The sequence below is a fragment of the Pempheris klunzingeri genome, chromosome 9 (genome assembly GCF_042242105.1).
Source record: "Pempheris klunzingeri isolate RE-2024b chromosome 9, fPemKlu1.hap1, whole genome shotgun sequence".
NCBI classification, from domain to species: domain Eukaryota; kingdom Metazoa; phylum Chordata; class Actinopteri; order Acropomatiformes; family Pempheridae; genus Pempheris; species Pempheris klunzingeri.
In genome coordinates this window covers 13,508,657-13,535,522 of record NC_092020.1, presented here as the reverse complement: position 1 = coordinate 13,535,522, position 26,866 = coordinate 13,508,657, and the positions used below count along the sequence as shown (strand labels likewise).

General features: G+C 43.6%; 5 protein-coding genes across 5 annotated transcripts in view; all 5 read right to left on the bottom strand.

Moving 5' to 3' along the window:
- LOC139207558 (protocadherin beta-16-like) lies at window positions 1–2,427 on the bottom strand. The gene has a single exon (XM_070837296.1). It carries the CDS (start codon window positions 2,416–2,418, stop codon window positions 1–3), a length of 2,418 nt encoding a protein of 805 aa, XP_070693397.1. The 5' UTR covers window positions 2,419–2,427.
- The window catches only part of LOC139206758 (protocadherin gamma-C5-like), a 110,369-nt gene that overhangs the window by 65,792 nt on the left and 17,711 nt on the right, over window positions 1–26,866 (bottom strand). The gene's annotated exons all lie outside the window — the stretch shown is intronic.
- Window positions 2,893–8,464, bottom strand: LOC139207557 (protocadherin beta-16-like). Its single transcript, XM_070837295.1, has 4 exons — window positions 6,080–8,464; window positions 5,123–5,391; window positions 3,070–3,838; window positions 2,893–2,901 (listed from the first exon to the last, which is right to left on the bottom strand). Exons 1-4 carry the CDS (start codon window positions 8,462–8,464, stop codon window positions 2,893–2,895), a joined length of 3,432 nt encoding a protein of 1,143 aa, XP_070693396.1.
- On the bottom strand, window positions 21,203–23,596 carry LOC139207556 (protocadherin beta-16-like). The gene is made up of 2 exons (XM_070837294.1): window positions 23,278–23,596; window positions 21,203–21,996 (listed from the first exon to the last, which is right to left on the bottom strand). The coding sequence occupies exons 1-2, from the start codon at window positions 23,594–23,596 to the stop codon at window positions 21,203–21,205; spliced, it is 1,113 nt and encodes a 370-aa protein (XP_070693395.1).
- Window positions 23,740–26,633, bottom strand: LOC139207555 (protocadherin gamma-A7-like). Its single transcript, XM_070837292.1, has 3 exons — window positions 26,305–26,633; window positions 24,249–25,017; window positions 23,740–23,787 (listed from the first exon to the last, which is right to left on the bottom strand). The coding sequence occupies exons 1-3, from the start codon at window positions 26,631–26,633 to the stop codon at window positions 23,740–23,742; spliced, it is 1,146 nt and encodes a 381-aa protein (XP_070693393.1).

Genomic DNA, 26,866 nt, shown 5'->3' with positions numbered 1-26,866 from the left:
TTACAGAAGGTGAGAGTGATGTAACGCCTTTCTAACCTCTAGAGGAGAGTCTGGTTCATCCAGGATGCTCTTCTCACTCTGTATCCGCTGCATCGTCCCTGTTGAACTGGGCTCCATTATCAGCACGTTCTGACTACCAGCTCTGCCGAACTTACAGTCACTCTTTCTGGAGTCAGTCGTCCTGCACACCTCGTAGTTGTACACGTGTTGGAGAGTCCCTGTCCCCAAAGTGTCTGAGTAACGTGGTGGATAATATGGAATCACAGGCAGGTTGGAGTGATACAGGATGCGAGACTGTCTCCATCTGTAGATTTTCACTGAGATAATAACCACCACACACGTGATGAAGAGGAAGGAAACTACAGCCAGAGCCAACACTAAGTAAAAAGTCAGGTTGTCGTTGTACTCCTTGTCGTGAGTAAAGTCAGTGAACTCCGACAGCACTTCAGGGAAGCTGTCCGCCACCGCCACGTTAACAATGACTGTAGCTGAACGAGAGGGCTGCCCGTTGTCCTCCACTATCACAGTCAGTCTTTGTCTCACAGCATCTTTATCAGTCACTTGGCGGATAGTTCTGATTTCTCCGTTCTGTGAGCCCACTTCAAACAGCGCCCTGTCTGTGGCTTTCTGCACTTTATAGGAGAGCCAGGCATTCTGTCCAGAGTCCACATCCACAGCCACCACTTTAGTCACCAGGTAGCCCACATCTGCTGAACGAGGCACCATCTCATCCACCAGAGAGCCTCCAGTCTGGACTGGGTACAGAACCTGAGGGGGGTTGTCGTTCTGGTCCTGGATCAGTACTTTCACGGTCACATTACTACTGAGTGGAGGGGAGCCTCCATCCTGCGCCTTGACGCGGAACTGGAAGTCTTTGATCTGCTCGTAGTCAAAAGAGCGCACTGCATGGATGACTCCACTATCAGCACTGACGGACACATATGAGGAGACTGGCACTCCGTTAACAGAGGAGTCCTCCAGGAGGTAAGAAACACGCGCGTTCTGCTTCCAGTCAGCGTCTCTGGCTTTCACTGTGAATATAGAGAGGCCTGGTGTGTTGTTTTCTACTATGTAGGCCTCATATGAGCTCCTCTCAAAAACAGGCTCGTTGTCATTCACATCAGAGATCTGTAAGGTGAGAGTGACGCTGCTGGAGAGGGAGGGCACTCCCTCATCAGAGCAGGTCACACTGATGTTATACTCAGAGGCTCTCTCTCGGTCTAAATCACTGTCTGTTACGATGCTATAGAAATTATTTGATGTAAATTTAATTTCAAACGGGATATTTTCATTAATAACACAATTGACTCTCCCATTGGTTTCAGAGTCAGGGTCATTTACACTCATTAAGGCTATTACTGTTTTGTGGACTGAGTCTTCTGGGACTGAGCCTGATGTTGATATCATATTCACTATAGGGCTATTGTCATTGACGTCAGTTACGTCAATTATAATCTTACTTGAATCCGACAGTCCACCTTGATCAATTGCCTCTATATCGATGTGATACGTTTTTTCCGTTTCATAATCTATAGGACCATCTAGTATCACGTCTCCTTCATTACTGATGTGGAATAATTTTGAAACAGTGTCCATGCTATTCCCGATGACATAGGTCACCTCCCCATTTGAGCCTTTGTCTGCATCAGAAGCACTAACCTTAGTAACGAGTGTTCCCATTATAGAGTTTTCTGTGATGCTTGCTTTGTAGACGGGTTTACTAAAAACAGGAGCATTGTCGTTTGCATCCAGCACAGTTATATGAATTTGCATTGTTCCAGTCCGCTGTGGCTCTCCTCCATCCTCCGCTGTCAAAATTAAAGATATGTGTTCTTGTTTCTCTCGGTCCAACGGCTTTTGTAAAATCATCTCTACCTTTTTGCTTCCATCAGACTGAGTATGCAGTTTAAGCACAAAATTGTCACTCGGCTTTAGAGTGTATCTCTGAAGGCCATTCAGTCCGATATCAGGGTCTATTGCTTTCTCTAACATGAATTTAGAGCCGATGACTGCAGACTCGCTTATTTCAAACCCCCTTTCCTCCTTCTGAAAAACTGGAGCATTGTCGTTAATGTCGGTAATTTCTACAGTAACTGGGAACAATTCCAGTGGGTTCTCTAGCGTTATTTGAAAATGCAAAGCACAAGGCGTTGTCTGTCTGCAGAGCGATTCGCGATCTATTTTCTCTTTAATAAGGAGGACTCCTCTTTCTCTGTTCAGCTCGATATACTGAACGCTGTCTCCCGTATAAATACGAGCTTTGCCTGATTTAAGCCGTTTGATATCTAAACCTAAATCGCGTACAATGTTACCGACCAAAGACCCTTTTGCCATTTCCTCTGGGATTGAGTAGCTGACCTGTCCGATCACAGACCTGAGGCAGAAGATGGAGATTGCCAACAGTACTTGCCGTTTCATTGTTCTGTCCGATACCTCTGACGCACCACAACCAACGTGTTTTATTCCGTTTTACCAGCAAGACTCCGTCACATATCAGTTACAAATCGAAGAGAATCGTGCCGTTAATCCACACATCAAAAAATATAAATCCACTATGAGGTATCCGTGGATTGTATGGTCTGATGTCCGAAGTTTGCGCTCTACGTATGTGACTGCGCCTCTGAAATATGCCAGCGCGTTTACTGTGAGAACATGTTACAAAAGCAATTCACAACTGCCACATATTGGGCAACAGCGGCCCGATGAGTTCAAATTGTGAAAGTACATAAGAAAACAAGGATCCCATGCAAATTCAAATACCACATTTAGAGAAAGGATTTTAAATTACAGATAGCCTGCAACTTACCAGAATAAATAATAATAAAAATAAAATGATCTTATGGGGATTTCAGTTATGTGAAATTTAATTGATATTAGTGGATATTAGATTGTCTACTCTGTCTACTAAGGACAGGGAAAAAGCATGCTGAGACAGAGCCCCCAAATGTGACACAATGCGGAACTGTGCTTTCATTGTCACTTTCCAAGGTGCTGAAATGTTGCAACAGACTTATTAGTCTCATAATGAGTACAACGATTTAAAACAGAAAATAACCTCATATGACCAACCTCTAGAGGAGAGTCTGGTTCATCCAGGATGTTCTTCTCACTCTGTATCCGCTGCATCGTCCCTGTTGAACTGGGCTCCATTATCAGCACGTTCTGACTACCAGCTCTGCCGAACTTACAGTCACTCTTTCTGGAGTCAGTCGTCCTGCACACCTCGTAGTTGTACACGTGTTGGAGAGTCCCTGTCCCCAAAGTGTCTGAGTAACGTGGTGGATAATATGGAATCACAGGCAGGTTGGAGTGATACAGGATGCGAGACTGTCTCCATCTGTAGATTTTCACTGAGATAATAACCACCACACACGTGATGAAGAGGAAGGAAACTACAGCCAGAGCCAACACTAAGTAAAAAGTCAGGTTGTCGTTGTACTCCTTGTCGTGAGTAAAGTCAGTGAACTCCGACAGCACTTCAGGGAAGCTGTCCGCCACCGCCACGTTAACAATGACTGTAGCTGAACGAGAGGGCTGCCCGTTGTCCTCCACTATCACAGTCAGTCTTTGTCTCACAGCATCTTTATCAGTCACTTGGCGGATAGTTCTGATTTCTCCGTTCTGTGAGCCCACTTCAAACAGCGCCCTGTCTGTGGCTTTCTGCACTTTATAGGAGAGCCACGCATTCTGTCCAGAGTCCACATCCACAGCCACCACTTTAGTCACCAGGTAGCCCACATCTGCTGAACGAGGCACCATCTCATCCACCAGAGAGCCTCCAGTCTGGACTGGGTACAGAACCTGAGGGGGGTTGTCGTTCTGGTCCTGGATCAGTATTTTCACGGTCACATTACTACTGAGTGGAGGGGAGCCTCCATCCTGCGCCTTGACGCGGAACTGGAAGTCTTTGATCTGCTCGTAGTCAAAAGAGCGCACTGCATGGATGACTCCACTATCAGCACTGACGGACACATATGAGGAGACTGGCACTCCGTTAACAGAGGAGTCCTCCAGGAGGTAAGAAACACGCGCGTTCTGCTTCCAGTCAGCGTCTCTGGCTTTCACTGTGAATATAGAGAGGCCTGGTGTGTTGTTTTCTACTATGTAGGCCTCATATGAGCTCCTCTCAAAAACAGGCTCGTTGTCATTCACATCAGAGATCTGTAAAGTGAGAGTGACGCTGCTGGAGAGGGAGGGCACTCCCTCATCAGAGCAGGTCACACTGATGTTATACTCAGAGGCTGTCTCTCGGTCTAAATCACTGTCTGTTAAGATGCTATAGAAATTACTGGACGTAGGTGCAATTGTAAATGGTATATTTTTATTAATTGCACACCGGACTTTCCCGTTCTCTTCAGAATCAGGATCATTTACGCTCATTACAGCTACCACAGTGTCGGAACGCGAATCTTCTGCAATTGAATTTGATGATGAAATCATATTAATAACGGGAGTATTATCATTAATGTCACCTACATCAATGACCACTTTGCTCGAATCAGATAAACCTCCTCGGTCAACTGCCTCTATGTCAATCTCATACTTTCTGGCTTTTTCAAAATCAATTGGCCCGTTTAATATGAGTTGGCCATCTTCAGTAACGTGGAATAATTTTGAAATGCTCCCCATGCTATTTCCAATTACGTAACTAACCTCTCCATTCGAGCCTTTGTCTGCATCGGAGGCACTCACTGTTGTAATGAGTGTTCCCATGAGGGAGTTTTCTTTCACATTAGCTTTGTAAATGTTTTGCGTAAAAACAGGAGCGTTATCATTAACGTCTAATACAGTAACATGAATCAGCATAGTCCCAGATCTCTGCGGTTCTCCTCCGTCTACAGCCGTCAACAACAATGATGCAAACTCCTGCTTCTCTCTATCAAGAGGCTTCTGCAAAATCATTTCGACCTTTTTACCACCATCAGACTGACTGTGTAATTTCAGCATAAAATTATCATTGGGCTTCAGTGTATAGCTCTGAAGGCCATTCAGTCCGATATCAGGGTCTATTGCTTTCTCTAACATGAACTTTGAGCCGATGACCGCAGACTCGCTTATTTCAAACCGTCTCTCTTGCTTTTGGAATATGGGAGCATTGTCATTAATATCAGTGATTTCGACAGTGATCGGGAATATTTCAATAGGGTTTTCTAAGGCAATCTGAAAATGTAACGCACAAGGCGTTGTCTGGCCACAGAGAGCTTCGCGGTCTATTTTCTCTTTGATAATGAGGAGTCCTTTTTCCTTGTTAAGCTGAATGTGTTCTGCACTGTCCCCTGTGTGGATGCGAGCTTTGCCCGCTTGTAGTCGTTTAACATCCAAACCTAAATCCTGAGCTATATTACCGACCAGGGAGCCTTTGGCCATTTCCTCGGGAACGGAGTAACTGACCTGGCCGAGCACGGAACCGAGACAGAGGACCGAGAAAAACAACAGTACTTGCCGTCTCATTGTTCTGTCAGGCAAATCCGTCGAACCAAACTAACGTGGTCTCCCCCCGTTTGAAATCGACGATAACGATGCAAATCAAAATGCAGAAGGGGCTATTGAATCAAGCACTGATGATAAAAATAATCCCATTTGATATTCCGTGTATGGTGTTTCATACACCGTCGACTGTGCGTTATGATTCGGAGTCCTTCTCCCTTGTGAGAGCACAGGGGATGTCCTAATATACTAATATAATTTAAACGACAAGACGCTGGTCAACAGCGGCCCACTGAGTTCACAACACGAAACTACATGAGTTAAAGTAAAGGAAATAATGTTACCTCTTACTTCTGTGGTTAAACCACCACCCAGCAAACACTATTGGTACGGTTTTACTGGCAATGTTATACTAAAGAGCACGACATTTACCTGAGGAAATGACATCAGTAATTAGCCCAATACAAAGGTATTCATCTGCAGTCCAAGAAGAAGAAAATAGCGTTTAAGTGAAGATGAATTACAGTAAAAAAAAAAACAACGAGACTGTTCTTTCGCTGTCCTTGGTACTGAAACTGTATTGGTTTTGAATTACAACAGCGAAAAGGGAAATTAAGTACAAGTTTGACAATCAGAAATGTAAGATTCTAACCTCTAGAGGAGAGTCTGGTTCATCCAGGATGCTCTTCTCACTCTGTATCCGCTGCATCGTCCCTGTTGAACTGGGCTCCATTATCAGCACGTTCTGACTACCAGCTCTGCCGAACTTACAGTCACTCTTTCTGGAGTCAGTCGTCCTGCACACCTCGTAGTTGTACACGTGTTGGAGAGTCCCTGTCCCCAAAGTGTCTGAGTAACGTGGTGGATAATATGGAATCACAGGCAGGTTGGAGTGATACAGGATGCGAGACTGTCTCCATCTGTAGATTTTCACTGAGATAATAACCACCACACACGTGATGAAGAGGAAGGAAACTACAGCCAGAGCCAACACTAAGTAAAAAGTCAGGTTGTCGTTGTACTCCTTGTCGTGAGTAAAGTCAGTGAACTCCGACAGCACTTCAGGGAAGCTGTCCGCCACCGCCACGTTAACAATGACTGTAGCTGAACGAGAGGGCTGCCCGTTGTCCTCCACTATCACAGTCAGTCTTTGTCTCACAGCATCTTTATCAGTCACTTGGCGGATAGTTCTGATTTCTCCGTTCTGTGAGCCCACTTCAAACAGCGCCCTGTCTGTGGCTTTCTGCACTTTATAGGAGAGCCAGGCATTCTGTCCAGAGTCCACATCCACAGCCACCACTTTAGTCACCAGGTAGCCCACATCTGCTGAACGAGGCACCATCTCATCCACCAGAGAGCCCCCAGTCTGGACTGGGTACAGAACCTGAGGGGGGTTGTCGTTCTGGTCCTGGATCAGTACTTTCACTGTCACATTACTACTGAGTGGAGGGGAGCCTCCATCCTGCGCCTTGACGCGGAACTGGAAGTCTTTGATCTGCTCGTAGTCAAAAGAGCGCACTGCATGGATGACTCCACTATCAGCACTGACGGACACATATGAGGAGACTGGCACTCCGTTAACAGAGGAGTCCTCCAGGAGGTAAGAAACACGCGCGTTCTGCTTCCAGTCAGCGTCTCTGGCTTTCACTGTGAATATAGAGAGGCCTGGTGTGTTGTTTTCTACTATGTAGGCCTCATATGAGCTCCTCTCAAAAACAGGCTCGTTGTCATTCACATCAGAGATCTGTAAGGTGAGAGTGACGCTGCTGGAGAGGGAGGGCACTCCCTCATCAGAGCAGGTCACACTGATGTTATATTGGGAAGCGATCTCTCTGTCTAAAGCGATCTCTGTAACTAAACTATAGAATCCATTCATTGTGTTTTGTATTTTAAAAGGAATGTCATCGTTGATATTACACTTCACCTGTCCATTCCTCTCAGAGTCAGGGTCATTTACACTTAGCATTGCAACAACTGTATTCTGAGGAGAGTCTTCTAAAATGTTGTCTGATTTAGAAAGGATTTTCAACTGAGGACTGTTATCGTTGACATCAATGATATCAATTAAGATCTTAGTGGAATCAGAGAGCCCTCCGTTATCTATAGCCTCGATATCAATTTGGAATAGCTTGGTTTTTTCATAATCTATTTCGCCGATCAAGGTAACCTCTCCTGTTTTTCTATTGATCTGAAATACGTCGGATAATCGACGCTTGCTATTTGAAATTGCGTATGATATTTCTCCATTAGAACCCCCATCTCTGTCAGATGCACTAACAGTTATAACACTGGTGCCCCTCGGGGAATTCTCGGTTATTGTTGCTTTGTAAACGGCCTTCGTGAAAACCGGCGCATTGTCGTTTGCATCTAACACGTTAACAGTTATCTGCATTGTACCTGACATACGCGGCTGTCCGCCATCTAGCGCGGTTAATAATAGAGAAATCTGCTCTTGGTGCTCTCGATCCAGAGGCTTCTGTAGAACCATTTCTACCTTTTTACTCCCATCCGCTTGATTCTCTAGTTTTAATGCAAAGTTGTTTGTTGGATTGAGCGAATAGCTTTGGAGACCATTTGTGCCAATATCAGCATCGATGGCTTTCTCCAGTACAAATTTAGACCCGATAACTGCAGACTCGCTGATCTCAATCCGTTTCTCGCTCGACGCAAAGCTCGGAGCATTGTCGTTTATGTCTGTGATTTCTATTGTTATGCGAAACAATTCCATCGGGTTTTCTAAAATCATCTGTAAATGTAAAGCACAGGGCGTCGTTTCCCCACACAGCGTCTCTCTGTCTATTCTCTCTTTGATGAGGAGGACACCCCTCTCTCTATTCAGCTCGATATGTTCTGTACTGTCTCCGGAATGAATACGAGCTCTGCCCGATTTGAGCCTTTTAAAATCTAAACCTAAATCCTGAGCTAAATTACAGACTGCCGAACCTTTCTCCATTTCCTCAGGAATGGAGTAGCTGACCTGCCCCAACACTGAGGTGACAGAGAGGACCAAGATGAACAACAGTACTTGCCGTCTCATTGTTTTGTCGGTATATTCCGGTGTCGTCTTAAAAAAACTGTAATCCAAATGAATATTGCTCGAATGTCCGACCGAATGTCAAGGCAACTATCAAGAAAAAACTAAAAGCTTTCCATGTCCGTGAGCACGTTTCCATTTAAACGAGGATAAGCGGTTGGGGTCTGTTTTATTGTCTACCATGTCACAATCTAAGGGGGAGGTACAGTTGCCAGCCCTATCGAAGACTGCCACACTCTGGCCAATAGCGGCCCTTTCTGTTCAAAACACCAAACAACAAATGTTGGGGTAAGAGGTAAGAGGAAATGTATTTGATTATGGAAAAAAAACAACCCAAACATGTATTATTCTTATTATCACTATTGTGTTTGTAGTCATTATTACTGCTGAAATAGTAGTAATATTTGGCTAATCACAGGAACATCTTGGTTTAAGTTTATTTTATGACTGTTTGCCCACAGATTTACTCCGATAAGTTTTCATAGTAATACATTGGAATTAATAGTATCATCCGGTAATCTAATGGATAGATGAAAAAATTACCTATTAACAGCAAAACCTGCAACTTTACACAGATGACTTAATATGACTATTGTAGCTCTGTGACACATAAAAAAACGATATAACGGTTTTTGTAGCAGAAAAAAAGCATGGAAATAATTTACCGAGCAAAAGATGATGTCTTAATTTAAAAGGTTTAAGTATTCAATGTAAACGTGACATTCTAACCTCTAGAGGAGAGTCTGGTTCATCCAGGATGCTCTTCTCACTCTGTATCCGCTGCATCGTCCCTGTTGAACTGGGCTCCATTATCAGCACGTTCTGACTACCAGCTCTGCCGAACTTACAGTCACTCTTTCTGGAGTCAGTCGTCCTGCACACCTCGTAGTTGTACACGTGTTGGAGAGTCCCTGTCCCCAAAGTGTCTGAGTAACGTGGTGGATAATATGGAATCACAGGCAGGTTGGAGTGATACAGGATGCGAGACTGTCTCCATCTGTAGATTTTCACTGAGATAATAACCACCACACACGTGATGAAGAGGAAGGAAACTACAGCCAGAGCCAACACTAAGTAAAAAGTCAGGTTGTCGTTGTACTCCTTGTCGTGAGTAAAGTCAGTGAACTCCGACAGCACTTCAGGGAAGCTGTCCGCCACCGCCACGTTAACAATGACTGTAGCTGAACGAGAGGGCTGCCCGTTGTCCTCCACTATCACAGTCAGTCTTTGTCTCACAGCATCTTTATCAGTCACTTGGCGGATAGTTCTGATTTCTCCGTTCTGTGAGCCCACTTCAAACAGCGCCCTGTCTGTGGCTTTCTGCACTTTATAGGAGAGCCACGCATTCTGTCCAGAGTCCACATCCACAGCCACCACTTTAGTCACCAGGTAGCCCACATCTGCTGAACGAGGCACCATCTCATCCACCAGAGAGCCTCCAGTCTGGACTGGGTACAGAACCTGAGGGGGGTTGTCGTTCTGGTCCTGGATCAGTACTTTCACGGTCACATTACTACTGAGTGGAGGGGAGCCTCCATCCTGCGCCTTGACGCGGAACTGGAAGTCTTTGATCTGCTCGTAGTCAAAAGAGCGCACTGCATGGATGACTCCACTATCAGCACTGACGGACACATATGAGGAGACTGGCACTCCGTTAACAGAGGAGTCCTCCAGGAGGTAAGAAACACGCGCGTTCTGCTTCCAGTCAGCGTCTCTGGCTTTCACTGTGAATATAGAGAGGCCTGGTGTGTTGTTTTCTACTATGTAGGCCTCATATGAGCTCCTCTCAAAAACAGGCTCGTTGTCATTTACATCAGAGATCTGTAAGGTGAGAGTGACGCTGCTGGAGAGGGAGGGCACTCCCTCATCAGAGCAGGTCACACTGATGTTATACTCAGAGGCTCTCTCTCGGTCTAATTCACTGTCTGTCACTAAAGTATAGAAATTATTTGATGTCGACTTTATAGTCAAAGGTGTGTTATCGTTTATAAAACAGTGAACTTTACCATTTTCATTTGAATCTGGGTCTTGAACGTTCATCATTGCCACAACAGTGTTCAGTTTAGAGTGTTCAGATATCATGTTTGATTTTGACATTATATTAATCGTTGGTTTATTGTCGTTCATATCCACCACCTCAACTATGACTTTACATGAATCTGTAAGTCCACCATCATCACTTGCACGTATATTAATATGGTAACTCCGTGCATTTTCATAATCAATATTTCCAGTCAGTCTAATTTCACCGCTGTCCTCGTTTATCTGAAATAGTTCATGGGCTTGATCTAAGCTGTTTGTAATTGAATATTTTATTCTACCGTTCGTGCCATAATCTGCATCTGACGCAGAAACGCTTGTTACAACCGTCCCCTCTGGTGCATTTTCATAAACAGTGGCTCTGTAGGTGGACTCTGTAAAAACGGGCGCATTATCATTGGCATCTAACACTGTGATGAAAATCCGAATTGTTCCTGACATCTGCGGGTCTCCTCCATCAAAAGCTGTCAAAACTAAAGATACCAACTCTTCCTTTTCCCTGTCGAGAGGCTTCTGTAAAACCATTTCAGCCTTTTCTGTTCCATCACCTTGACTGTCTCGTTTCAGTACGAAATTATCGGTAGGTTTAAGCTCGTACTTTTGAAGACCATTTTTACCGACGTCAAGATCTATTGCTCGATCTAATACAAATTTTGCACCAATTACAGCAGATTCGCTGATTTTAAAACTGACTTCATTCTTTTCAAAGGTGGGAGGATTATCATTTATGTCTGTGATCTCGACTGTGACACTGTAGAACTCCATGGGGTTCTCCAAAATGATCTGAAAATGTAAAGCACAAGGCGTAGTCTGCCTGCAAATGGCTTCTCTGTCTATTCTGTCTTTGATAAGGAGGACTCCTCGTTCTTTATTTAGCTCGATGTATCCCGCACTGTCTCCTGTATACACGCGGGCTTTACCTGCTTTCAGTCGTTTTATATCTAAACCCAAATCCTGAGCAATGTTACCGACTAAAGAGCCACTCGGCATTTCCTCAGGGATGGAGTAGCTGACTTGGCCGAGCACTGAACTGAGATGAAGGACCAAGGAAAACAACAGTACTTGCCCTTTCATTGTTCTGTCCGACATTTTCCTCGTGAAATTTAATAGGACAAATTATATTCCACGAAGACCGGATAATTGTAGTCCATTAGATTTTTAGGAAAAACCAGTATAAGGAGCTAATCCGTAATCGTCGGCATCGGTAACAAAAGGGCTTCTTTACTGTCACCGGTTAAGTGTACGGCGACGTTGTAATCCTGTGTCTGTCTTTCTCTCTCTGATATCATCATGATGGGGGAGGTTTCTCTTCGAATCTACGGTGAACCATCGACACACTGGCCAACAGCGGCCCTAAGAGCACACAGGTATGTACTACAGAAAACACCAAGAGAAAAAACACTGCACACGAGAGAGTACAATTTGATATGTACTAGGAGGAAAAGCCAATCAAATAGTCGATAGATATATGCAAAACATGAATAACAGAAGGCTTACTTGATACTTTGGTTAAAAAAGGTAACCATACATTCCTTTAAGGCACCATGGATAGGAAATACTATAAATTCATTTTGATATATGGATGAGTAGTTAACTTCAGATAATAATTAGTACCACCGACATGTAATAGTCAAATAGCTACTTGTGAACCCTGAGATGTTACTTAAAAGTTTGCATAGATAGATAGATAGATAGATAGATAGATGTTAAAGTAGGCTACTAGTGAGAGCAGATTATGAGACATCAGCATCACAGCGATTAAACGTAGGTTAATGAACTACTATTACTCACAAAAAATTATATTTTGTGCTATCAATCCATGTATTATGTAACAATTACAAATAAATATTGGCCAGCACCCTCACAGACATACACGCTTGCAAACACAAACACATTCGCCACTGGCAACAGCATTAAAGTCATCACAGAAAAGGGTCAATCCACCTCTGCCTCTGTCCATGGTGCTGATCGAAGACTAGCCAGACAGAAAGATAGATAGATAGATAGATAGATAGATCCTAACCATTTATTCATCCCAGACTGAGAAACTGTATCGTTACAGCAGCATCAATAAAATAAATACACAGTAAGGAAAAAGTAAAAGTAATTTTTTCTTTAGTGTGTGTTTATCTTATCTATAGACTCATGATGAATGGCACCTACCGAGGAAGTTGTAAATCAGGAAGAACATGCAAAAATGCTACAACTGAAACTACCCCAATCAACCAACCTCTAGAGGAGAGTCTGGTTCATCCAGGATGTTCTTCTCACTCTGTATCCGCTGCATCGTCCCTGTTGAACTGGGCTCCATTATCAGCACGTTCTGACTACCAGCTCTGCCGAACTTACAGTCACTCTTTCTGGAGTCAGTCGTCCTGCACACCTCGTAGTTGTACACGTGTTGGAGAGTCCCTGTCCCCAAAGTGTCTGAGTAACGTGGTGGATAATATGGAATCACAGGCAGGTTGGAGTGATACAGGATGCGAGACTGTCTCCATCTGTAGATTTTCACTGAGATAATAACCACCACACACGTGATGAAGAGGAAGGAAACTACAGCCAGAGCCAACACTAAGTAAAAAGTCAGGTTGTCGTTGTACTCCTTGTCGTGAGTAAAGTCAGTGAACTCCGACAGCACTTCAGGGAAGCTGTCCGCCACCGCCACGTTAACAATGACTGTAGCTGAACGAGAGGGCTGCCCGTTGTCCTCCACTATCACAGTCAGTCTTTGTCTCACAGCATCTTTATCAGTCACTTGGCGGATAGTTCTGATTTCTCCGTTCTGTGAGCCCACTTCAAACAGCGCCCTGTCTGTGGCTTTCTGCACTTTATAGGAGAGCCAGGCATTCTGTCCAGAGTCCACATCCACAGCCACCACTTTAGTCACCAGGTAGCCCACATCTGCTGAACGAGGCACCATCTCATCCACCAGAGAGCCTCCAGTCTGGACTGGGTACAGAACCTGAGGGGGGTTGTCGTTCTGGTCCTGGATCAGTATTTTCACGGTCACATTACTACTGAGTGGAGGGGAGCCTCCATCCTGAGCCTTGACGCGGAACTGGAAGTCTTTGATCTGCTCGTAGTCAAAAGAGCGCACTGCATGGATGACTCCACTATCAGCACTGACGGACACATATGAGGAGACTGGCACTCCGTTAACAGAGGAGTCCTCCAGGAGGTAAGAAACACGCGCGTTCTGCTTCCAGTCAGCGTCTCTGGCTTTCACTGTGAATATAGAGAGGCCTGGTGTGTTGTTTTCTACTATGTAGGCCTCATATGAGCTCCTCTCAAAAACAGGCTCGTTGTCATTCACATCAGAGATCTGTAAGGTGAGAGTGACGCTGCTGGAGAGGGAGGGCACTCCCTCATCAGAGCAGGTCACACTGATGTTATATTGGGAAGCGATCTCTCTGTCTAAAGCGATCTCTGTAACTAACGTATAAAATCCATTTAATGTAGTTTGTATTTTGAAGGGAATGTTAGTGTCTATATTACACTCTACCTCTCCATTATTTTCTGAATCGGGATCATTTACACTTAACATAGATATCACTGTGTTCGGAGGTGAGTCCTCTAATATAGAGTCTGATTTAGAAACAATGTTTATGTGAGGACTATTGTCATTCATATCAATAACATCAACTATTACTTTAGTGGAATCAGAGAGTCCTCCGCTGTCGACAACTTCAATATCAACTTGATACATCTTCGCCTTTTCATAATCTAGTTCACCGATTAGGATCATTTCACCCGTTTTCGAATCAATCTTGAACATTTCAGATAAAAGACGTTTACTGGTTGATATCAGATACGATACATATCCGTTCGAGCCGATGTCTTTATCAGATGCACTAACAGTAGTTACACTGGTTCCTTTAGGAGAGTTTTCCAGTATTTTTGCTCTATACAGTGGTTTGGCGAATGTAGGCGCGTTGTCATTCACATCTAATACATTGACAAATATCTGCATTGTCCCAGACATCAGCGGCTCCCCTCCATCTACAGCTGTTAACAAGAGTGAAATTGATGCCTGTCTTTCTCGGTCTAGAGGCTTCTGTAGAATCATCTCTACCTTTTTACTTCCGTCTGCCTGATTTTCTAGTTTTAATACAAAGTTATCAGTTGGAGTAAGTGAGTATCGCTGTAAGCCATTCATACCAATATCAGAATCAATGGCCTTCTCTAATACGAATTTCGATCCTGTCGCAGCGGACTCGCTAATGTCAAAACGTTTTTCTGCGTTTGTAAAAGTGGGGGTGTTGTCGTTTATGTCGGTTATTTCCACTGTTACACGGAACAATTCCATTGGGTTTTCCAAAATTAACTGGAAATGCAAAGCACAAGGCGTCGTCTCTCCACATAGAGCCTCTCTGTCTATCCTCTCTTGGATGAGGAGCACTCCCCTTTCTTTATTCAGCCCGATGTATTCTACACTGCCTCCTGTGTAGATGCGAGCTTTACCTGATTTCAGCCTTTTAAGATCTAAACCTAAATCATGCGCTATGTTACCAACCAGAGACCCTTTCGCCATTTCTTCGGGGATTGAATAGCTGACCTGCCCGAACACGTAGCTGAGAGATATGACCGAGAGAAACAACAGTACTTGCCGTCTCATTGTTCTATCCGAGGTCGTTTCCCTGCACGGTTAAAACAAAAGCATTCCCAATGCAGTCAAAGCGAAGGTAGATAACAAACAAAAATCATCAGCGCTCCAAGTAGAAGAAGCAAAACAATGTATCCAGTTCTATCGTTCCTTGCTGTGCTCCCTATGAACGACGACTGTGCATTCTGTCTTTCTCTGATTATATCCAACGTATCGACACGAAGGGGCAGGACACAGACAGAAAAAAAAAACATCAAGTTAAATCGCAACACGCTTGCCAACAGCGACCCTTTGAGTTGAAAACACAAATTACAGCAAGTAATATAAAAGAGAAACAGTGCAATGCAAAGTCACACTGATAATCAAGCCAAACTAAAACCAGAGACAAGTTGGCCATTGATTTAAAATACTGAAGTTTCCCAAAATGCATGCTTTGATGACATTGTACTCAAGTGGTTCAATAATATATTTGCATGTTGTGATTACCAAAGCAGTATTTATGAATGAAGTCCATATAAATAGAAGGTATGAAACCAAGAACAAAAATGGACACATAATGCCCATAAACATTGTGTCGCTGTCCATAGTTCTGAACCTGAGTGTTATATCAAATTCTCAAACTTTCAAATCTGTTTTTTTCGGGCTGCTACTAAAAGCATCCTTCTTATGAAATGAAAGCACCAGTGCCATTCCTTTGATTTGCATAAACATGAAACATTGTGATAGTTACAGTTTTCTAACCTCTAGAGGAGAGTCTGGTTCATCCAGGATGTTCTTCTCACTCTGTATCCGCTGCATCGTCCCTGTTGAACTGGGCTCCATTATCAGCACGTTCTGACTACCAGCTCTGCCGAACTTACAGTCACTCTTTCTGGAGTCAGTCGTCCTGCACACCTCGTAGTTGTACACGTGTTGGAGAGTCCCTGTCCCCAAAGTGTCTGAGTAACGTGGTGGATAATATGGAATCACGGGCAGGTTGGAGTGATACAGGATGCGAGACTGTCTCCATCTGTAGATTTTCACTGAGATAATAACCACCACACACGTGATGAAGAGGAAGGAAACTACAGCCAGAGCCAACACTAAGTAAAAAGTCAGGTTGTCGTTGTACTCCTTGTCGTGAGTAAAGTCAGTGAACTCCGACAGCACTTCAGGGAAGCTGTCCGCCACCGCCACGTTAACAATGACTGTAGCTGAACGAGAGGGCTGCCCGTTGTCCTCCACTATCACAGTCAGTCTTTGTCTCACAGCATCTTTATCAGTCACTTGGCGGATAGTTCTGATTTCTCCGTTCTGTGAGCCCACTTCAAACAGCGCCCTGTCTGTGGCTTTCTGCACTTTATAGGAGAGCCAGGCATTCTGTCCAGAGTCCACATCCACAGCCACCACTTTAGTCACCAGGTAGCCCACATCTGCTGAACGAGGCACCATCTCATCCACCAGAGAGCCCCCAGTCTGGACTGGGTACAGAACCTGAGGGGGGTTGTCGTTCTGGTCCTGGATCAGTACTTTCACGGTCACATTACTACTGAGTGGAGGGGAGCCTCCATCCTGCGCCTTGACGCGGAACTGGAAGTCTTTGATCTGCTCGTAGTCAAAAGAGCGCACTGCATGGATGACTCCACTATCAGCACTGACGGACACATATGAGGAGACTGGCACTCCGTTAACAGAGGAGTCCTCCAGGAGGTAAGAAACACGCGCGTTCTGCTTCCAGTCAGCGTCTCTGGCTTTCACTGTGAATATAGAGAGGCCTGGTGTGTTGTTTTCTACTATGTAGGCCTCATATGAGCTCCTCTCAAAAACAGGCTCGTTGTCATTCACATCAGAGATCTGTAAGGTGAGAGTGACGCTGCTGGAGAGGGAGGGCACTCCCTCATCAGAGCAGGTCACACTGATGTTATACTCAGAGGCTCTCTCTCGGTCTAAATCACTGTCTGTCACTAGGCTAAAGAATTTTTTCGATGTTGTTTTCATCAGAAATGGCATATGGTCTTCGATATTACATGAAACTTTGCCATTATCTCCAGAGTCAGGATCTTGAACATTAAAAATAGTTACCACAGTCCCTGGCCTAGAATTTTCTGGTACTGAATTGGTTTTAGACATGACATTAATGGCCGGATGGTTGTCATTAGTATCAGTCACCTCTACAATAATCTTGCATGAATCTGTCAGTCCTCCATCATCACTAGCTTGTACGTGTATTTCGTAGTGCTGAGCCTTTTCATAATCCAGGTTTCCAGATAAAACCACCACACCATGTTCTTCGTCGAGTTGAAACATAACAGGGACGTCATCCAACGTGTTTGTTATTGAATATGACACTTTTCCATTTGAACCTTGATCTGCATCTACAGCACTAACGGTACACAACACGGTGCCCTTTGGAGAAGTCTCCATTATAGTAACCTTATATACTTCCTGCGTAAATACCGGGGCATTGTCATTTGCGTCTAGCACTGAAATTTCTACTCGCATTGTTCCCGACAGCTGAGGATCACCACCATCAGTAGCTGTGAGAGTTAAAGAGAGGTGCTCTTGCGCCTCTCTGTCTAGATGTTTTTGCAGAACCATCTCCACCTTTTTGCTCCCGTCTTGCTGATTTTGGAGTTTAAGATGAAAGTTGTCTGTGGGTTTTAGCGAATAACTCTGCAATCCGTTCACACCGACGTCTAGATCCATAGCTCTTTCTAGTACAAATTTAGCTCCAATCACAGCCGACTCACTGATCCTAAATTTCATCTCGTCCTTTTTGAAGCTGGGTGCATTGTCGTTGATGTCATTAATTTCGACAGTAACTGTAAAGAATTCAATCGGGTCTTCCAGTGTAATTTGAAGATGTAAAGCACAAGGTGTTGTCTGCCCACAGAGCGCCTCCCTGTCGATTCTCTCTTTCACAAGCAGGACTCCTCTTTCTTTATTCAGCTCGATGTATTCTGCATTGTCCCCTGTATATATGCGAGCTTTACCGGACTTCAATCTTTTCACCTCTAACCCTAAATCCTGCGCTATGTTACCGACTAGAGAGCCTTTGGACATTTCCTCGGGAATCGAGTAGGTGACCTGCCCGAACGCTGAGCTGAGAGAAAAAATCGAGATAAACAACAGTACTTGCCGTCTCATTGTCCTGCTCGACATTTTATCGTCGACAAATACTGTAGATGTATAGAAATACTCCAAAGCGTTAAGGTCCCTTTATTGCAGAGAAAAATCCAGACTAATCCAGAGAACGACTGGTTGTCTTCGTGTTTCTCACAATTAATGAATAGCAGCGCGGTTGTCTCTCCGTTTCGGCAACGACGTTAGTATGGCGTGTGTGTGTGTGTGTGTGTGTGAGTGTCTTTCTCTCTTAAATATAACAAACGACGAGGATAGGCTCTACATTGGTCAACAGCGGCCCTGAGAGTCCAAACACCTGCACTGCAGAAAACCCCACTGTGCAGTACATGGTTCAGTATGAATAAATTAAAGTGACTAAGCAATGCCTTACTTTTAAAGAAATTAAATTACATATAACTGCTCAATGAATATGTATTATATAGATGACAAATACACTGTGGGTTCAGGTGTCAAATATGTAGTTTCCTCAATACAGAATACAGTAATGTTAGAACAAAGAATAAATGGGTCTTGTGGAGTTGACCATAAACAGTTAAATTCTAAATCTTGGCAATCACTGCTAACCTGAGCCTCACCTTAACAGTCCAATTTTAACTGAAGACAGTGATCAAATTGTTTACTGAAGTAATTTTTCCCTCACAAGGAAATTAGGGGAAAATGTATCATCAAACATCAATAAATTATTTACATTATCTATAAATAATATGCTTTTTGGCAATTAACATGGTAAACTGATCACCAGGAAGAAACATCCCACAGACTATCCTTCAGCAGCTCATAAAATGTATATAACAGCAGGGACTTTATATTTGTAACTTAAAGTCTTATCAAACTTTTAGTTTTCTACAGAGGTGTAGCATTAGATGATTCATCACCGTATATGTAGCACTGAAATATTACTCTCTATTTTCATTTGATTTAGATCCACCTGTGGGTCATGAGTTTAAACTGACACTACAATAGACATTTAACTATTTTCTATGTACTCTCCACAGACTTGAACTGTAATTCAAAGTGACTTACATTTAAATTTGTTAAAACTATTTTGTTTACTTCCCACAGCTTCATCCTGTCAAAAAAGTAGTTCTTTGCATAGAGTTTGAGCAGGAAGTCAGGCGGAGTTACTTATTCAGCCTCACTAAGACATATGCACAGCAGGACAGCAAGGTGGACTACAGTAAGACCAGAGCACAACAAGGTAACTATATATCTACTGCCATGGGTGTGTCTTTGCTGATGACCAATAGGAGATCAGCAAGAGGTGGATAATACTACCAACACTGAGAATTGGTGAAAGGAGAGAAATCAAGTGTAAGGACAACTGACACACGGAGTAGTAAAGCAGGGAACAACCACACCTACTGTCTGGGGAGTATTACGGACTCCTGTGTAATGCCATATCAGTTAACTGACTGTAAATCTTCTAATCCACACAGTCTTTAGAAACAAAACTATTTCCTATTAATATAACATTGAGATTGTAAGAAAAGAAAATATAAAACTCCACAGTAATAGAATGAAATGCCAACAAATGTATATTAAAAGACATGGTGGAAACATTTTCAGGAAACTGACATTGCAAGCATCTGTTTTTGAGTGACTGAGCGTTTTTCTTTAACTGTGACACTGTTTTTTGCAAAGTTCCTCCCTGGATAGTGCTGTCCATGACAAAGGTGCTGAATGCACCATAATATTAACCAATAGGCAGAACCTGTGGTTTTAATTACAAAAAATGTGAGAAAGCTTCAGCTGTAAAGAGGACTAAAGTAGGATGGCCTTTCTGCAAAAATGTATGTTACTTATACAATAGGAAAGAGATTTTTCAAATCAATAAACACGTGTGATGTATGTCGTAATCAAACATTATATTAAAAGCTTGAAGTAAACGTCGGAAACAGCTCATACATCAATGTACTGAGTCTGTGACTTTAACACATGGCCAGAATCAAAAGTCCTTCAAAGACAAATCTTGTGCCCTAAAAGACAAATGACATTTGTTTTACATTTTTGAGTTTGACTCGACTTATAGTCTAGAAATCATCGGTGCCATTACAATCTGGAACTTGGACTGCATGAAACATTTTTGACATAATCGACTTTATCCAAATCTCATATGATGCTTAAAGTGGAGGATAAGGACACCAGTAGATGCTGTATTGCTTTTAGTGGCCCCATATTCTTGAAACAAATAGTTGGAAGTGTCTCATGTGTCAATCAACTAAGTGACTTAAGACAGTACTTTCCGCTCATCTTCATTGGCTGCATGCCATTGCATATCTATAAAAGCTAAGCAGCTTGAAACATCAGTATTCAAATCCTACACCGACTCCTAAAGTGTTACCAGTTGAAAACTGAGTGTTAACTGCAGCCTTGAAGAAAGAATCGCCTTCAGTAAAGAAAATTATAGATGACAAATATAGAATTACATAATTAAAGGGGTATGGCAGCAAGCCTGTAGGGAAAATATATAATAAATGAATGGACTTTGTGAATGATGTATGTGAGCATGACAGATCATCTGTATGCACTGTCACCTCTGTAACCGACTACTCAAATACTCACTGAAACAGACTGTGTGTTCTGCCAAGGGAGATTTTTGCCTCACTGTTGAGTTTGTCTTTGTATAATGTTTAATTTGAAATTCTTGCTCTAAAATTCCTACTAAATGATTGATTACCAGACAGAATGATTGGTGTTGTATGGCTAAGGTTAAAAAAAACTTAAATGTTGCTGAATTTTGCAGAGAACTATGTCTAAGTTTTATGAATTCAAATGTGAAGTAATGGATATTAAAGGCATTATTATAAAAAAGTATTGAGGACGGTAAGTTGTAAGTATGGAAATACTGGTTTAAGAGGAAAACAACTGCATTATATTGTGATTCTGAGAGTTCCACGAGCCCCAAGTTTAGTGAGCAATATAATAAATAGATACAAAAAAGTGCTGTCAATAAATGTGTAATGAAGCACTTTGCGTCATTCCATGAGACTAACCTCTAGAGGAGAGTCTGGTTCATCCAGGATGCTCTTCTCACTCTGTATCCGCTGCATCGTCCCTGTTGAACTGGGCTCCATTATCAGCACGTTCTGACTACCAGCTCTGCCGAACTTACTGTCACTCTTTCTGGAGTCAGTCGTCCTGCACACCTCGTAGTTGTACACGTGTTGGAGAGTCCCTGTCCCCAAAGTGTCTGAGTAACGTGGTGGATAATATGGAATCACAGGCAGGTTGGAGTGATACAGGATGCGAGACTGTCTCCATCTGTAGATTTTCACTGAGATAATAACCACCACACACGTGATGAAGAGGAAGGAAACTACAGCCAGAGCCAACACTAAGTAAAAAGTCAGGTTGTCGTTGTACTCCTTGTCGTGAGTAAAGTCAGTGAACTCCGACAGCACTTCAGGGAAGCTGTCCGCCACCGCCACGTTAACAATGACTGTAGCTGAACGAGAGGGCTGCCCGTTGTCCTCCACTATCACAGTCAGTCTTTGTCTCACAGCATCTTTATCAGTCACTTGGCGGATAGTTCTGATTTCTCCGTTCTGTGAGCCCACTTCAAACAGCGCCCTGTCTGTGGCTTTCTGCACTTTATAGGAGAGCCAGGCATTCTGTCCAGAGTCCACATCCACAGCCACCACTTTAGTCACCAGGTAGCCCACATCTGCTGAACGAGGCACCATCTCATCCACCAGAGAGCCTCCAGTCTGGACTGGGTACAGAACCTGAGGGGGGTTGTCGTTCTGGTCCTGGATCAGTACTTTCACTGTCACATTACTACTGAGTGGAGGGGAGCCTCCATCCTGCGCCTTGACGCGGAACTGGAAGTCTTTGATCTGCTCGTAGTCAAAAGAGCGCACTGCATGGATGACTCCACTATCAGCACTGACGGACACATATGAGGAGACTGGCACTCCGTTAACAGAGGAGTCCTCCAGGAGGTAAGAAACACGCGCATTCTGCTTCCAGTCAGCGTCTCTGGCTTTCACTTTGAATATAGAGAGGCCTGGTGTGTTGTTTTCTACTATGTAGGCCTCATATGAGCTCCTCTCAAAAACAGGCTCGTTGTCATTCACATCAGAGATCTGTAAGGTGAGAGTGACGCTGCTGGAGAGGGAGGGCACTCCCTCATCAGAGCAGGTCACACTGATGTTATACTCAGAGGCTCTCTCTCGGTCTAAATCACTGTCTGTTACTAAACTATAGAAATCATTTGAAGACGTAATGGCAAATGGTATGTTGCCATTTATTCTACAGTTCACTTGCCCATTGTTACCTGAATCTGGGTCAAGGACACTACACATGACTACAACTGTATTTTGGGGAGAGTCTTCTGGGATTGAATCAGACTTTGAAAGAATACTGATTACAGGCTTATTATCATTAGTGTCAATAACGTCAACGATAATCTTACTGGAATCAGAAAGACCACCACTGTCTTTAGCTTCAATATCAATTTCGTAATACTTGGCTTTTTCAAAGTCAACTTCACCGACTAGTATTACTTCACCGTTTTCATTTATTGTAAATATGTCTGACACACTGTCCATAGTGGTCGACACTGAATAAGAAACCTCCCCGTTTGTTCCTTTATCTGCATCAGAAGCACTCACTGTTGTCAATGTTGTACCTTTCTGGGAATTTTCCGCTATGGCTGCCTTGTAGACCGACTGCACAAAAACAGGAGCATTGTCATTAGCATCGAGCACGGTGACATAAATCTTCACTGTACCAGACATCTGAGGTTCCCCTCCATCCACAGCTGTTAACAGCAACGATATCTGCTCCTCTTTCTCTCGATCCAAAGGCTTGTTTAACACCATTTCGACCTTTTTGTTACCATCTGCATGATTCTGTAATTTCAGTACGAAATTATCTGCAGGTTTCAAGCTGTAATTTTTCAAACCATTCAGGCCAATGTCTGCATCAACTGCTCTTTCTAATACAAATTTAGACCCTGTAACTGCGGATTCGCTGATTTCAAAACGTTTCTCGTTATTCTTAAAACTAGGACTGTTGTCGTTGATGTCGGTGATCTCTACTGTTATTCGAAAGAGCTCCATTGGGTTTTCTAGAATAATCTGCAAATGTAAAGCACAAGGCGTCGTCTGTCTGCAGAGCGACTCTCTGTCGATTCTCTCTTTCACGAGGAGGAGTCCTCTTTCTCTACTCAGCTCGATGTATTCGGCGCTGTCGCCCGTAAATATGCGGGCTTTACCTGACTTAAGTCTTTTCACATCTAGACCTAAGTCCCGTGCTATGTTCCCCACGACAGAGCCCTTTGCCATTTCCTCCGGAATAGAGTAGCTGACATGGCCGAGAACTGAACCGAGCGAGAAGATGGAGATGAACAACAGTTGCCGACTCATTGTTCTATCCGCAGTTTACGGTGCAACACAAAAGGTGCTGAAATCGGTTTCACAAGAAAAAGGTATCCATGCGAAAAACAATAATGAAGAATCGATATAATCCACAAGGTTTGAAGGAGAGTCTATCAGCTCAATGTGTCCATCTAAGGCGGAATCTCTCCCTGAGCAGCGCTTTCTCCCTTTTTCATTCTCTGAAATAACGACATGACATGGGAGGCTCCGTTTCAAATCCTGTCTACATCTGCAACATGTTGACCAACAGCGGCCCATGGAGTTGGAGAAGCGAAATTACAAGTGAAGTAAACCCAACATCATTTGAAATCGTTTGGGGATACGCATTAGTCGTATGATGGAGAACAATCTTTCAAATTCATAGAAAGGGGGCGCCTATTTCCAAATATTAGATCATAATAAATGGCATGCATAACAAAAATAGATAATTAAAAGATACTGAGCTTAAATAAAACACGTAGTCAGAATGATCCACACAAAGAAGAGCAAACTGCAGCTGTATGACATGAAACAGGAGAGAAAGAACGTCGAAGAGGGTTTCATAGTACTGCCTCTGTCCGAGGTGCTGAAATTCTTTTGTTAGCGGAACAGACACATTTAAACATGTTGCTTTTACACAGGGAAAGGGGGAAATTCTAACCTCTAGAGGAGAGTCTGGTTCATCCAGGATGTTCTTCTCACTCTGTATCCGCTGCATCGTCCCTGTTGAACTGGGCTCCATTATCAGCACGTTCTGACTACCAGCTCTGCCGAACTTACAGTCACTCTTTCTGGAGTCAGTCGTCCTGCACACCTCGTAGTTGTACACGTGTTGGAGAGTCCCTGTCCCCAAAGTGTCTGAGTAACGTGGTGGATAATATGGAATCACAGGCAGGTTGGAGTGATACAGGATGCGAGACTGTCTCCATCTGTAGATTTTCACTGAGATAATAACCACCACACACGTGATGAAGAGGAAGGAAACTACAGCCAGAGCCAACACTAAGTAAAAAGTCAGGTTGTCGTTGTACTCCTTGTCGTGAGTAAAGTCAGTGAACTCCGACAGCACTTCAGGGAAGCTGTCCGCCACCGCCACGTTAACAATGACTGTAGCTGAACGAGAGGGCTGCCCGTTGTCCTCCACTATCACAGTCAGTCTTTGTCTCACAGCATCTTTATCAGTCACTTGGCGGATAGTTCTGATTTCTCCGTTCTGTGAGCCCACTTCAAACAGCGCCCTGTCTGTGGCTTTCTGCACTTTATAGGAGAGCCAGGCATTCTGTCCAGAGTCCACATCCACAGCCACCACTTTAGTCACCAGGTAGCCCACATCTGCTGAACGAGGCACCATCTCATCCACCAGAGAGCCCCCAGTCTGGACTGGGTACAGAACCTGAGGGGGGTTGTCGTTCTGGTCCTGGATCAGTATTTTCACGGTCACATTACTACTGAGTGGAGGGGAGCCTCCATCCTGCGCCTTGACGCGGAACTGGAAGTCTTTGATCTGCTCGTAGTCAAAAGAGCGCACTGCATGGATGACTCCACTATCAGCACTGACGGACACATATGAGGAGACTGGCACTCCGTTAACAGATGAGTCCTCCAGGAGGTAAGAAACACGCGCGTTCTGCTTCCAGTCAGCGTCTCTGGCTTTCACTGTGAATATAGAGAGGCCTGGTGTGTTGTTTTCTACTATGTAGGCCTCATATGAGCTCCTCTCAAAAACAGGCTCGTTGTCATTCACATCAGAGATCTGTAAGGTGAGAGTGACGCTGCTGGAGAGGGAGGGCACTCCCTCATCAGAGCAGGTCACACTGATGTTATACTCAGAGGCTCTCTCTCGGTCTAAATCACTGTCTGTCACTAAACTGTAGAAATCATTTGTTGATGATTTTAAAGTGAATGGTATATTTTCGTTGATAAAACATTGCACCTTTCCGTTTTCTGCTGAATCTTGGTCATCGATGTTTATCATTGTAACGACCGTATTCATTTTGGCATCCTCTGATATCACGTTTGATTTTGACATTATGTCGATTTCAGGCTTGTTGTCATTCATGTCTTGTACGTCAACAATTAATTTGCACGAATCTGTTAGTCCACCCTCATCACTAGCAAGTAAATTTATTTGATAGTTTCGAGACTCCTCAAAGTCAATATTTCCAATTAAAGTTACTTCACCATTTTGCTTATTTACTTCGAATACTTTTCTGACATCATCAAGCGTGTTTGTGATTGAATAAGTTATTTTACCGTTTGAGCCTTGATCTGCATCTGCAGCTGAAACTGTGGCAACAACTGTGCCTTTAGGTGAGTTCTCAGTAACTGTAGCCTTGTATGTGGGCTGTGTAAAAACGGGGGCATTATCATTAGCGTCTAAAACTGTGATGACAATCAGCATTGTTCCTGACATCTGCGGCTCTCCTCCATCTACAGCAGTTAACACGAGAGAGATCTGCTCTTGTTTCTCTCTGTCTAAAGGCTTCTGTAGCACCATCTCAACATTTTTATTCCCATCTGCGTTACTGTGGAGCTTCAAGGCAAAATTATCTGTTGGCTTTAATTCGTAGCTTTTCAGGTCGTTAATTCCTACATCAAGATCCACAGCCCTTTCTAGCACAAATTTTGCTCCGATTGCCGCTGACTCACTTATTTTGAATTTCATCTCACTTTTTTCAAATGTTGGTGCATTATCATTGATATCTGTGATCTGGACAGTAACGCTGTAAAATTCCATAGGATTCTCCAAAATGATCTGAAAATGTAAAGCACACGGCGTCGTCTGTCTGCAGAGCGCCTCTCTGTCGATTCTCTCCTTAACAAGGAGGACTCCCCTCTCTCTGTTCAGCCCGATGTACTCACCACTGTCTCTGGTATAGATTCGAGCTTTACCAGACGCCAAACGTTTGGTTTCTATACCTAAATCATGTGCTATATTGCCCACTAAGGATCCTTTGGCCATCTCCTCTGGAATACTGTAGCTGACCTGCCCGAGCCCTGCGTCGACGGAGAGGAGACAGATAAACAGCAGTACTTGCCGATCCATTGTTCTGTCCGAATAGTTTCCGTGTGATTCAGTGTATACAAATCCGATAAAACCGATATAGATCCCAGTATCAAACGTTAATTTAGCACCAGCTTAATCCACACAAGACAGAAAACGTCTTAAAAGTCGATGTCCTCTTTTCAAATATTCGACATGAGTCGAGTGTCTGTTCTTTCCCGTCGTGCTCTTTCTTTATCATGGGGATGTTAGATGGGAGGTGCTGCTATAACACT